The following is a 14,291-nucleotide window of genomic DNA, read 5'->3' on the forward strand; positions in this document are numbered from 1 at the left end:
AGGGCTTTGAAGCGTGAATTTTGGGAGATACAGACATTGTCTGTAGCATGGTGTGTTGCTATCGTTTGTTCACAGGTCTTCTGGGAGACTGTGCCTCAGTGTAGGCCCATCTGGAATCTCAAGTTTAATTAACTAAAGGACATTGTAAAAATAAATTCATTACTAAAAATCTGGTGCATTGGCTTCCCTGGTGGCGCAGTGGTTGAGAGTCCACCTGCCGATGCAGGGACACGGGTTCGTGCCCCGGTCTGGGAAGATCCCACATGCCGCGGAGCGGCTGGGCCTGTGAGCCATGGCCGCTGAGCCTGCGTGTCCGGAGCCTGCGCTCCGCAACGGGAGAGGCCACAACAGTGAGAGGTCCGCGTACCGCAAAAAAAAAAAAAAAAATCTGGTGCATGGATTCTTGGGGATAGCATTTTGGAACAAGATTCTAATATTGTATACTCCCTTTCTGGGATGTCAAATTTACCTCCTTTAAGAGAACAAAGTAGCTATAGCTACTATTCATTAAAATAAGTAATATCTGAGAAATGAATTTGTTTTTAAGATATGATCAATAATTTCAGTTCATATCTTCCTGTATTTTAGGTAATGGAACTGTTGGTCCATCTGAATAAGCGTATAAAAAGCCGCCCCAAGATACAGCTCCCAGTAGAGACACTCTTGGTTCAGTACCAGGACCCTGCTGCAGTTTCCTTTGTCACAGTGAGTATTATCTTGGAATATTTTCTGACTTACAGTAAGTTTTCTTTCATAACATTTATTAGATGGCATCAGTATATTGGCCAGCTTAGAATTTCACCTTAGACTAAATGAAACGTGAGGTGTTTTTCTTCAAAAGGACACACTGTTTTTCCACTGAGTATTGATCTGGAGGAAATGGTAGGAACAGGATAATGTATGGCCGTTTACACAGGGCAAAGGAATGTTGGTGTCATGACTTGTCAGGTATGTTGATTTACAAAAGAATGATTGATTCTTAGTAAAAGATTATGAGAGGTCAGTCTGAATTAGAAAGAGAAGGTTATTTTAGTAACTGACCAGTTGGGAAATGGCAGCCTAGGATTTAACATGGGGTCTCCTCTTAGCTTGAAAGGATTAACGTAACAAACTGGGAGAGCTGATACCGATGTGTAGTATGTAGGTTTAGGTAGGTCAAATGATTACTTTTTTCTTTTCAGTGAAAAGTAATTGCACATATGAGTACTTTATTTTCTCCCCAGCTTTATTGAGGCATAACTGACAAATAGAATTGTCTGTATTTAAAGTGTACAGTGTAATGATTTGATACACGTATAAGTGCTTTAGACTAGATCATGCTCTCTCATATGAAGCCCATCTTAAAAGTAAGCATTTTGAGTAAGTGGGGCTGGAGTTCTTCCTAAGATATACTAGTTGGTCAAGCTGTAATAAACAGGTGATAAACATGAGGAAGGAGGATTCAATTTCTTTGTTATAACAGAGCTGCCTAGGTTATTAGTCATGTGTTTTTGTTGAAATCCTAGAGTATTTCTTTCATACTTACTTGACTTTCTCTTGTTGCATTAGAATTTTACTATAATTTATGTTAAGATGGGCTATCCTCGCCTACCAGTGGAAAAACAATGTGAGCTGGCTCCTACACTTCTTACTGCCATGGAAGGGAAGCCTCAACCCCAGCAGGACAGGTATGCTTTACTCAGTTACCTTATTGACCACCTGTGAGAGTCAACAGCTGCCATTCAAAAATAGATCCACACATTTGGTTTCACTTGGGCAAACACAAAGGCTTGAGTTGAGCTCTTTGAGTTGACAGTTCTGTGTTACCTCAACATTACTGTTCTGTTAATTTTATAAATTAAACAATTTCTTGTGAGCATATCAAAAAATGTGTAGAACTAACATTTTTCTCAATCTAAATGCATTTTTATTTCGGTTAGTTATTTTGAAGCAACTGATTTTCTGTGATTGCAAAAATTTGAGATCTAATATGCTTTTTTGGGGGATCTAATATGCTTTTCATCAGACATTTCTTTCTTGGAGGATATAAAGTTTCAGAGCAGTTTTCTTAAGGAACTAATTACTCGTTTGTGTGAATGTGGGAATTGGAGAGGTGAAAAGGAATATCATCCTTAGTTTCTAGGCTTAGCTCAAAACTTCTGTATCCTAGCCCTGTTGTGGTGATAACCATGAAAAGAAGTTTTGGAGGAAAGATGGATTTAAATCATTTTTTCACTTCACTTTTTAGAGCATAGACATCTTTAAAAGATTGTAATACAGATATTTACAAGTAAAATTAATAGACATTGTAAACACTGAAATTTTCATATTTTAATAGCAACAGGTATAGTGAAAGAAGAAAAGAATCTGTTACTTAAATTCACACAGTGGAAATTTAATATTGTATTCCAAATATTGACATGATTGATGTTTAATTTCTTTAGATTTAGAATGACTTTATTTTTAATTAAATGTGGAAAGGAAAAAAATGATTGACAGGGCATGTTATAAGTTGAACTTTACCTAAGGTTTAATATTAAATCTCTTGTGGTAATAGATATTAACACTGAGCCCATATTATGTACATTTTTCTCAGCTGTTTTTGGTGATGAGCCAGATTGGCTAAATGTCACTTATTACTCAATATCCTGAGCTTTTAATAAGAAAGAAATAAGAATGAAATCTAGGCCACTCCCTAGATTAGGACTTTGTAAATTAGTGGTATTGAAAATGAATGGCCCTTGCTACAATTGCTACTTTTCTTTATGTGATTTTTTTTTTGCTTGTTTTGTCTGTTATTTGCATGTATAAAAAACCTTATTTTTTAAATAGTTGCAATAAATGTAATTGTTTTTTCAGCTTAATGCATCTTTTAATACCAACCCTTTTTCACATGAAATACCCTGTTGAATCATCAAAATCAGCTTCTCCGTTTAACCTTGCTGAGAAACCAAAGACTGTGCAGCTGCTTTTGGACTTCATGCTCGATGTCCTTTTGATGCCTTACGGGTAAGTAAAAAACAAAACAAAACAAAACAAAACAAAGCAACCCTGCTCTTGATTGCTTTTACTGTGTGCAGTCAAGTACTCTTTTCAGTGATTCAACTTTCACTTGAAAATGAATGTCTCAGATTTGCTTTGCTGCAGCCCTGACCTCTTCTAAACTCCAGCCCCGCTGCTTACTGACCTTATGGGTGTGGAGCTGCTGCTGTGCTTTCCGACTTGACCCCGTCCAAGCTGAAATCAGGCTTCCCAGTAAACACAGTTTTTCTTTAACTACCATCAGTGCTGTGATGATTCTCGTAGTCTTGTAGGTGCTCTTGTAGTCTTGTATTGCCTCTAGCTTTCTCCTCCTCGTTGCTGCAGTATCAGTTCCATAAGACCTCCTTCCTCCTCCTCCATGTGTCCTGGAACCATTCCCACTGATGCCATCTAGTTTCGGCTCTTTTCAACTCATTCTATGACTTTCTCACCTGCCCTGGTCTTCTTCAAAACTTTCTACGCTGCCACAGAGTTTCCTGATTTTTAAAACACACATTTTATCAGGTGACACCTTAAAGTCCCTGGGCTGTTATTTTCCAGTCATTACATGCACTCATGCATTTCATGTACTCTGTATCTCCTTGCTTGTCTACATTTTAAGAGAAGACAGTTTTCTCTGCTTAGAATGCGTCCCCATCAAGAAAGAAAGGAAGAAGGAAAGAAAGAAAACAACAGAAAATGACAGCCAGGAAAACCACTTTGAAAAAGCCTCACAAACTAGCTTAGAGGCCAGTTCTGTTGTCTCTGACTAAATCCCTGCCCTAGGCACAGGACTCTTCCTTGTCCTCATAAGGCTAAGCTCCCATCTGAAGTGCCACTTTGTGCTTTTATTGCGGTGTTGGCTTATCCCATCCTAATAGATTGGGAGCTCTTTGAAGTCAGGAGCTGTTTACTCTAGCTCTGGTTCCTGGCGTAGTGCCCACGTTGTCATCTGCTTCCAGCCTGCTCCTTTTCTAGGTTGTCCTGCTGCCAGAGATAATCTTCTAACGTATTGCTTTCATTACATTTCTTCCCTGACCAAAAATGCAGGATACACTATGAGCTTGGCATGGGGGGCTCCACATCACCCGTCCCTCCATCCAGCCACGAGAGTTCACGCTGTACGATTTCTTTCCTCTCCTTTTTGCTCTCCTCCCACTCCTCTAATTTGGTGGCTTTATTTTCTGGACCTTCCACTACCTCTGTCATATCATTTCTTACTTCCCTGCAGTTTCTTTGTCAACTGATAACGTATCATATGCTGTTGCACGTGTTGTGTTGTTATTGTCTCAACTTGCTCCAGATGGCAGACACTCTGTCTTACACCTCCTGGTGTTCCTCTGTCTTGTGCTTAGGATGGTGTTTTGCATGATGTTAGCTGTTCAGTAGTTATTAATTGATTTACTTACTGCTGCCAGTCTTGCTATAACTGAGAAATAAATGAAAACCTCCTTTTATAGTTGTTGAATCAGGAGACAGCCAGAACTGGCAGGTGATGATGGCTTTGGTAATTTAACTTTGAAATCCAAATTTAACTTAGGCACACAATGTACCCAAGCCAGTAGTTCCTCACATTTTTCTTACCAGTGAGAATTTGCCTTGTTTATATAAAAATATTAAAATGATTCTTTAACAGTTTTTTTTTTTAAAGATAGATGAATTTAAGAATGGAACAAATATGGTATATAGTAATGTGGAATAATTTACTGTGCCATTAGGCTTCAGGTGTTTTCTTTAATTTTTATTATAATGGGTATTTTATTTTAATATCCAGTCTGGTAATTTGTCAGCATAGAATTTTAGAGTTCAGAGGGACTTGAATTAATATTCATATCAAAATTTTCATTTTGTAGATGAGGAATGCTAGTTTAATTGGTTCAAAATGAATTTATCAGAAATCTTATTTTTAATCTATAGAAACTAAAAAAGAAATGGGATGATAAATTAATAACTAGCTGCAAAGCTGTATGCTTTGAACATATAATAGAAAAAGCTGGTCCTTATTATGGTTTTTTTCCTCTTTGAATCCTTTTGAGTTTTTTCATTTTGGGGGTGTATGTGCTTGTATGGTAAGTGGTTTGGAGGTTTCAGTGAGTTTTCTTTTTCTATTTTTAAAAAATAAATTTATTTTATTTATTTATTTTTGGCTGTGTTGAGTCTTTGTTGCTGCATACAGGCTTTCTGTAGTTGTAGTGAGTGGGGACTACTGTTCGTTGTGGTGCGCGGGCTTCTCGTTGCCGTGGCTTCTCTTGTTGTGGAGCACAGGCTTTAGGTGCGTGGGCTTCAGTAGTTGTGGCAAATGGGCTCAGTAGTCGTGGCTCGTGGGCTCTAGAGCGCAGGCTTAGTAGTTGTAATGCATGGGCTTAGTTGCTCCGTGGCATGTGGGATCCGCTCGGACCCGTGTCCCCTGCATTGGCAGGTGTGTTCTTAACCACTGTACCACCAGGGAGGCCCTCAGTGAGTTTTCTAATGCAGAAATATAAGGAGTTCAAGGAGAATTGAACAGAAATGGGAATGACTGTAAATATTCTCTGCTTTGGGTATAAAACAATAGTTCTCCCTCCACCCCATTACAGTCAGTAAACCTTTGTATTTGTCAACTAAAAACTCAAAATGTAGTGTGTCCATAGTGGCTTTTAGAACAATTATTTATAGATTGAGAGTGAACAGAATATTTATATTCATTGTTGGTAAGTGTTACAGTTCATTTGTAACCAGGTTGAGCAGATGTACTCTAATGGTTGATTTGCTGAAGATGTAGATACCTTTTTTAGATAGCTCTAAAATTTTTCTTTATGATAAAATTTTAATTTCAAGTGTTTATTCTTCTAACAAAATTCTGTGGGAGGAAAGTATATAATTGAATGTGCTGTATATATGCATGTGTTTGTATGTGTTTATAGAGGGGTTAAATTCCTATTTCCTTTCCAGATATGTGTTAAATGAATCCCAGAGTCGCCAAAATTCATCTTCAGCACAGGGTTCTTCTTCAAATAGTGGGGGAGGTTCTGGAATACCACAGCCTCCCCCAGGAATGAGCTTTTATGCAGCTAAACGAGTTATTGGAGATAACCCATGGACACCTGAACAGTTGGAACAGGTATCACACACTGCTTGTTCATACGGAGCTTAACCCTGCACACTTGCCCCTTTGAAGTCCGTGGAAGCATGTGTCACATAATTCCAGCGTATTCAGGCTCTGTAATGAAATACGATTGATGTAATGTGTTCTCGTCATCATGTCATTTATTGGTTAAAGTCCCAGGGAAAGGGAGGAGTGGGAAATGCTCTTTAGTTTTTCCAGTACTGCTTACATATTTCAAGTATAAAATACAGCCCATTTATAAATTGAGTAACTTTCCTTTTAGTTTTTAATTACAGGTTTAATAATTATCTAGCTGCTTTGGTGCAGTTGAAATACAATTTATCTTATATTATTCAGCTTTTTAGGGCTGTACATTTTGTGTAAAGTGAGGAACAAGTGACCATATGGGGGAAAAGCATGATGCCCTTTTATATTTCTTCCTGGGAATTGAAAAATTGGAATTAAGAATTTTATTCTGGATTTAAACAGGACACAGATGTTCTCTGAGCAGCTTTTAAAAAAGACTGGTGCTCTACAGAGAAGGTGCCTCACTGTGTCTGTGTCATCAGGCACCTCAGGGAAGAACAGATGAGATCAGTATGTAATTATTTTGGAATTCAAGCAACATGGGTTAGTCTTCCAATCCTTCCTTTATCTCTCCATGGCAGTCTAAATGATTTGATCCTTTTCTTTTTGGCAGTGTAAGTGATCACTGATCAAAACAGTGTTCCCAGGAAAGGGAAAAAGACAAGCGGGCATTCTTGCCACTCAACAAATTTATAGAATGATTTGTTCAGCCGGGGCTCTATTTGATTAGATTAACATCTTCGTGTTTTATAGATCTTTTTTCTTCTTAAACCATGATGTAAGTAAGAAAGAAGGGTAAATAATAACAGAAGCTACTCTTTATTGAGTGATCTATGTGACAGGCACTATACTGAGTACTTTGAATACATTATCTCATTTAATCCTCACAGCAACCTGACAAGGTATCGAAATTGTTAGTTCCATTTTGTAAAAGAAATTGAGGTTTTGAGATTCACCACAGTCTCAGTCCTAGTAGTAGGCTTTGAATCTAGGTCTGTCTGAGGGCTGAAGCTATTAAGTGCTGGAGAATCATTGTTGACATTATAAATTGTAATCTTACGTTGGTCATTATTTGCTGATTTCTGAGGGCTTCTGTATGCCTTTTGTCAATTTCATGATCTAGCGTTGAACAGTTTAGTTTCAAGGATGAAAGCTGTTTTCCTCTGATTTTTTAAATATCTCTTTTGTTTTTTACATTTTTTTCTTTCAGATAAGACAGCTTTTATTTTTTTCAAGTGATAAAGTTAGTGATAATGTAAATGTTCCAGTAATATAGAACATTATAACGAGAAATTAAAAATTACCTGGAATCCTGCCACCCTAGTTTGTCATTCACCTACAGGCTGTTCTGTGTACATGTGTGTGTACACAAATATAATTTTACAGAATACATTTTTACGTATCACATAACACACTATTTGAACTTCAGTTTTTTCATTTAATAGTATATCAGGTTTTAAAATAATATCCTTTTTAATGTCTGTATTAAATGTAATTATGTGTAAACCACATATTTTTTAAACTAGTCTTCTATTGCTGGACATGAGTATTGTTCTCAGTTTCCTTTGCACACTTTTTTGTGTATATCTTTGTGTAGTTGACTTCCATAACTGGGTGCAATAAATGCTTGCATCTTCTCTGTTGTAGCTCTTGTTGCAGGTCAGTTGTGTTGAACATGGGCAGGGAAGGCAGGCATTTTTATGATCCTTTTTAATCGCATCCTTTGTCATTTAGTTATTGTAAACTTTATCAGTCCTAATTCATATACATGAGAACTGTCATGTAACTGATGCTTAAAGGTAAAGTTTCATTTTTCAGGTATATTTATCCTAAATAGAGTTATTTGTATTGAAATTCATAGCTCCTTCACATTACATGAAGTTCTAAGCAGAATCTCTTGAGTCTGTTTCATTTTAGCCAGTTAGATTAAATACTGTTTGATTAGAATTTCACTTGCATTTGCAATTCTTGCATATGTTTGAAATCATGTTTTTTTCAGTATGTAAGAATATTGAGGACAGAGTTAGTATGTTAACAATAGATTAGAACTTCATGGACTGTGAGTTTAGTTCTTTTTGAACTGTCAGAACAATCCATGGAGTACTTTACTTCTGATGTACCCCACTTCTACCTGGAGGCTCCAGATTTGGACTTCAGTAGGAAGCCTTCATATCATAATGGCCTTGAAGTCCGAGACTTGGGTTTGGATTATGCCTTCATCGTTTACTAGCTTCAGCCTTGCCTCAGTTTCCTTATCAGAAAAATAGGTATAATGATACTCATCTCACAGATTGTGAGGGTTAAATGAAATCATGAATATATATGGTTTAGTATAGTTCCAGGCACATTGTAAGCCTAAATAGGAGTGGCTACTGTTGTTCTATAAATCTTTGGTTTATGAGTATACTGATATGTGAAACAGATGTTTCAGGTTGGTGGTCTTTGTTTCTCTGATCAGTGGTTTTCCTTCCCTTCATTTATCTACAGTGCAAATTGGGTATAGTGAAATTCATAGAAGCCGAGCAGGTGCCTGAGCTCGAAGCTGTTCTCCACCTGGTGATTGCTTCTAGTGACACACGCCACAGTGTAGCCACAGCAGCAGACCTGGAGTTGAAAAGCAAGCAAAGGTAAACTGCTTCCCTTTTAAACTTTCGAAATTAAAAAGAGGCTAGATTTCTAAAAGCTTGCTCAGCACATATTTGTTCTTTTTGGGTTTTGTGTAGTGAGACATTCAGTTTATGAGATTGTGAAATATACCTAATTTGTGTGAAAGACAGTTTGCTAAAGAGCAGAATTCTGTATAAGACAAAGAAGAAAAGCTGTTTGGAGAAGTAGTTTAAAATTGGAATGGGTTAGGATTATAACCGTAAGATCTGAAACCTTTGTCTAGGTAAGTGAACTTAAAGAACTGGTGTTAAGAAAAATGTCAAAACCTGGAAGTTATTCATTTTTGATTCTTCCTCTTTCTCAAATCATTTGAGATGGCTTTTAATAAAGGATATGTAGGTATTATGGTTAATATGATGAAAATCAGGTCCCATGAAAAGAGGTGTTGAATAGATCTTAATTTACACAGGAGGAAATACATATAGTAAATAGGCTCATAGAAAATATTGTGTTTAAGAAATCAAATCATGCACAAAAAAACAGTGGTATCCAAATTGTACCCATTGGTAAATAAAATTGTGCAACAGTTGATTGCTCCATTTAAGTTTCTGTTGAAACTGCTATTCTTACACCCTGTTGATTGACACTGTGAGTTGAAATAATTTTTGGAAAGCAGTTTGTAGTAGGTAATGAATCATAAAAATATTTACAATCTTTTATCTGAATCTTCTGGGAATTTTACCCTAAGAGAATCATTCAAAAGAAGAAAAATATTATATTTAGAAAAATGTTACAGATTCATTCATTATACCGTTTCCTGTAGTTGTTCAAAAAAAAAAAGGAAACATATTCAGATTTCCACAGTAGGTAAATAAATAAATGATGTGACCTATATGGAATATTATATATCTGCCCAAATAATTATAAAAATAATAAAGCAACATGTAAATTGCCTCTAAGTAATGGCAGATGAATAAAGCATAATACAAAATGATATATGTACTGATTTTAATAAATGACATGTGCAAAGACTGGAGAATACATGAAAAATTGAAGATACTTTGTTAAAAAATCAAATTATGGAATAGTTCTTTTTTGAATTTATTTTAATGCTAAATGTAATTAACAAAATGGAATATCTCTAGGTCCATCCATGTTGTTGCAAATGGCATTATTTCATTCTTTTTTATGGCTGAGTAATATTCCATTGTATATATGTACCACATCTTTATCCATTCATCTGTTGATGGACATTTAGGTTGTTTCCATATCTTGGCTATTGTGAATAGTGCTGTTTTGAACACAGGGATGCATATATCTTTTTGTATTATTGTTTTGTTGGGAATATGTGCCCAGCAGTGAGATTGCTGGATCTCACTGACAACTCTCTTTTTAGTTTTTTGAGGAACCTCCATTCTGTTTTCCAAAAAAATCTTCCTTTAAAACTTCTCATTGTGTTTGAACTGACTCCATTCTTTACACCATACAGTAGATTGGATTGTTGGAACTATAAATGTTGTGCTGAAGTATTCTGATTAGTTTTGGTTTTGTCTATTAAAACAATTGTATTTTCCAAAAAATAGCATAACATTGTTAAGAGGTAAAAAGTGAACTGAGAACAATATGTAGATATCCCATTTTGTTAAATAAAAGTATCTCTTCAGGTGATTCGTCTGTTTCTTTATCTACCTGCCATGCCCATCCAACTATTTTACATGCATAGGAAAGAAGTCTAGAAAAAGATACACCAAAGTTAGTGGTTACTGAAAAGGAATAGAGAGGGTTATGGTGCAGATTATAAGGAATTTTATTTTCTGTGTTATTCATTTCTGAATTTACACAAGCATGTCATCAGAAAACTAAAACTATAAAGGTGGCAAGAGGAAAAGTAGAAGAAACAGTGAAAATTATCCTTACTAGTTAATCACTATTAAGTTTTTAGTTTTATTAAAGTGTGTGTGTGTTTTGTCAAAAATCTCTAAACCTGAAGTATTATAGGAAGGAAACAAAGACGGAGCTTGAGGATTAGTTAGTAGCAATCAGCTGAGGAAAGATATAGGTAAATAATAAGTAGAATTATAGAATGTCTTTGAGGCTAGTGGAATTGTGGATATCCAAACAAGAGGTGGATTGATAAGCTGTGAAAGAAGAGATGAATTAGAAAAACAGTCAAAGCAGCATGATAAATTATGTTTGCACAAATACAACATAGTTTGAAAGCAGAATCAATGTCAAAAGAGAGAATAGAGTATGGTTAAATCTCACTAATCAAGTGAAATGCAGGATTGCGCTGTTGCTAGGTTTATAAAATGACTGGCAGGGGCTGCTGCAGAGGGTGGGTGCCCATCAGTAGTAAGTCACCTTATTGTGGTCGCCTATTAGGAATAAGTCTTAGTGACTAACAACAGCAGGACTGCTCTGTAGAATTAGGTGCTAAAATTGCAAGTGGGTGCTGGGAGATAAGAGGGGGATACCTGGGGTCACAGTGACATGGTATTTGAGAAATGCCGTGGGTTGCAAGCTTCCTAGGGTTGTGGCTTTAATGGGTAAAATGTTTTTTGTCACTTTCTGTATCACTTTTGAATTTCCAAGTGGCTGAACAGAAGAATCATGCCCCAGGGCTCTTTGAACAAGTGTAGTATGGCTCTGCTGTGTTGGAACTGTTCTGTGGCATTGCCCCTGAGAGTGGAAGACAGTCCAGATTTCTTGAGTAGCACCAAATTGGGCCACTGGATACACTGATCTATCTTATGTTGAATCATGGTGGGATAAGTGACTTTTTTTTTCCTGTTTGAAAACTAACTTTGATAGAAGGTAATCCCTTTCCTTCTCATCTGCAGTATCAATTGCCCATTTCATTTGTGTATTTATAATATTTTTCTTTGGTAACACATATCGAGGCTATGATTTTTTGAAATTATTGGAGTGGGAGAAAAAATAATAATTTTAACAAGCTTTGTTGAAACCTTCCTTAGCTTGATTGACTGGAATAATCCTGCCATCATTAATAAGATGTACAAGGTATACCTTGGAGATATACCACTGAAGACAAAAGAGGTAGGTTTTTTTTGTTTGTTTACTCTCACGTCATCATAAAAAGCATTTTATTGACATGGCTATGTATTTGAACATTTTCTCCAGGTTATTTTGATTTAAGCTGAACCTATGCTGTGGGAAATATTGATACTAATTTTAAGCCATACTAGTCTAGGTGGATTAAAATCTCCTGGTAACTTTGTTTATCTGATCTGGTGTTTTCAATTCAGGTGCTTAAATAATGATTGTCCGGATCATGCCTCAATGAACTTTTTCTGTAAATATTTTAGGCTTTATTGGATGTATCGTTCTGAGGCTGCAGCTGCTCAACTCTGCTGTAGCATGAAAGCAGCCATGGGCAGAACAGAACTGAATGAGCATGGCAGTGTGCCTGTAAGGCTTTATCATTACTGAAATTTGAATTTCATATTATTTTCATGAAATATACTTTTAAAAAATATTATTTTGATTTTTAAAAAATCATTTGAAAATGTAAAAACTACTCTCAACTCACAGACAGTCTTACTAAGATAGATGGTAGGCCAGATTTGGCCCATGGGCTGTAGTTTGTTGACCCGTGGTCTAGAATCTAGAACAATAGGTGGGTTCTTCTGAATTCTGGAAATAAGGTATTTGCTTAATAACATAAGTTCTGTTTAGTTAACTGTGTTTAAAAGTGTTCCAAGTTGAAACCTAGACATACAAGATTATTTGTTTGCTTTCTAAACCATTAATAGTTGTTTTAAAAATCATATTAGGGCTTCCCTGGTGGCACAGTGGTTGAGTCTGCCTGCCAATGCAGGGGAAGTGGCTGGGCCACTGAGCCTGCGCGTCCGGAGCCTGTGCTCCGCAACGGAAGAGGCCACAACAGTGAGAGGCCTGTGTACGGGAAAAAAAAAAAAAAAAATTAGCTCCAGGGAAAACTGGACAGCTACATGTAAAAGAATGAAATTAGAACACTTCCTAACACCATACACAAAAATAAACTCAAAATGGATCAAAGACCTAAATGTAAGACCAGACACTATAAAACTCTTAGAGGAAAACATAGGTAGAACACTCTACGACATAAATCACAGCAAGATTCTTTTTGACCCACCTCCTAGAGAAATGGAAATAAAATAAAAAATAAACAAATAAGACCTAATGAAACTTAAAAGCTTTTGCACAGCAAAGGAAACCATAAACAAGACAAAAAGACAACCCTCAGAATGAGAGAAAAAATTTGCAAATGAAGCAACTGACAAGGGATTAATCTCCAAAATATACAAGCAGCTCATGCAGCACAATATCAAAGAAACAAACAACCCAATCCACAAATGGGCGGAAGACCTAAATAGACATTTCTCCAAAGTAGACATACAGATTGCCAACAAACACATGAAAGGATGCTCAACATCACTAATCATTAGAGAAATGCACATCAAAACCACAATGAGGTATCACCTCACACCGGTCAGAATGGCCATTATCAAAAAACCTACAAACAGTAAATGCTGGAGAGGGTGTGGAGAAAAGGGAACCCTCCTGCACTGTTGGCGGGAATGTAAACTGATATAGGCATTATGGAAAACAATATGGAGGTTCCTTAAAAAACTAAGAACTGGGCTTCCCTGGTGGCACAGTGGTTAAGAATCCGCCTGCCAGTGCAGGGGACACGGGTTCAAGCCCTGGCCCAGGAAGATCCTACATGCTGCGGAGCAACTAAGCCCGTGCGCCACAACTGCTGAGCCTGTGCTCTAGAGCCCGTGAGCCATAACTACTGAAGCCTGCATGCCTAGAGCCTGTGCTCCGCAATAAGAGAATCCAGCACAATGAGAAGCCCCCACACCGCAACGAAGAGTAGCCCCCGCTCGCCGCAAGAGAAAGCCCACATGCAGCAACGAAGACCCAACACAGCCAAAAATAAGTGAATAAAAATAAATAAATGTATTTTAAAAAAAGAGTAGAGAGGCAAACTCTAGCTATTGAGATGGGTATTGGGCATGTATTTTCTCTTTTAAAATGAAAAAATGAGGCTTCAAGACAACACTTAACATGCTTTATTGGCAAAGATGAAAGTTGAGATTTTAAAAAGCAAAAGCTAGAATTTTGGGAAATTTGTATTCATCACGATGAGCTTGACAGCTTGTCAGTACTTACAGACTTTTCTGATGAGATTGGTCATGATATTAACGTGATTTTTTGTGTGTGTGCGTGGATGTTTTATAATGAAATATTTGCTTAACTCGGTGAGCCAGTATTTTCCAAATGACCCGTGATGTTACAGAAGCATACAGGGTAAGGGAGCCATTCAGTATGCACATAGACTGGTGGAATTTAGTAGAACAGTATGCAGATGTTCCATTGATATGGTTTCAAATCCACATGGCAGTTAACCTTTAAGAACCTATTGCATGTCAAGTTTGGGGGTGGAATCAAATATCTGTAATTACCTGAAAAGGCTAAAATCATCCCCACTTTTCCAGTCACATAT

The 14,291-nt window shown here is 36.8% G+C and overlaps 1 protein-coding gene across 10 annotated transcripts in view; it reads left to right on the top strand.

The window, feature by feature from the left end:
- ECPAS (Ecm29 proteasome adaptor and scaffold) overlaps window positions 1-14,291 on the top strand; it is a 100,414-nt gene that overhangs the window by 35,412 nt on the left and 50,711 nt on the right. For 7 of the 10 annotated variants that reach the window (XM_059072206.2, XM_059072209.2, XM_059072210.2 and 4 more), the window contains 6 exons: window positions 589-705; window positions 1,549-1,667; window positions 2,839-2,988; window positions 5,932-6,100; window positions 8,660-8,799; window positions 11,755-11,836. In XM_059072206.2, coding sequence (XP_058928189.1) covers window positions 589-705; window positions 1,549-1,667; window positions 2,839-2,988; window positions 5,932-6,100; window positions 8,660-8,799; window positions 11,755-11,836 — 777 coding nt within the window. The remainder of the gene's footprint in view (window positions 1-588; window positions 706-1,548; window positions 1,668-2,838; window positions 2,989-5,931; window positions 6,101-8,659; window positions 8,800-11,754; window positions 11,837-14,291) is intronic. The other 3 variants (XM_067040959.1, XM_067040958.1, XM_067040960.1) reach the window with 1 other exon arrangement.

This window comes from Kogia breviceps, chromosome 8 (assembly GCF_026419965.1).
Source record: "Kogia breviceps isolate mKogBre1 chromosome 8, mKogBre1 haplotype 1, whole genome shotgun sequence".
NCBI lineage: Eukaryota > Metazoa > Chordata > Mammalia > Artiodactyla > Physeteridae > Kogia > Kogia breviceps.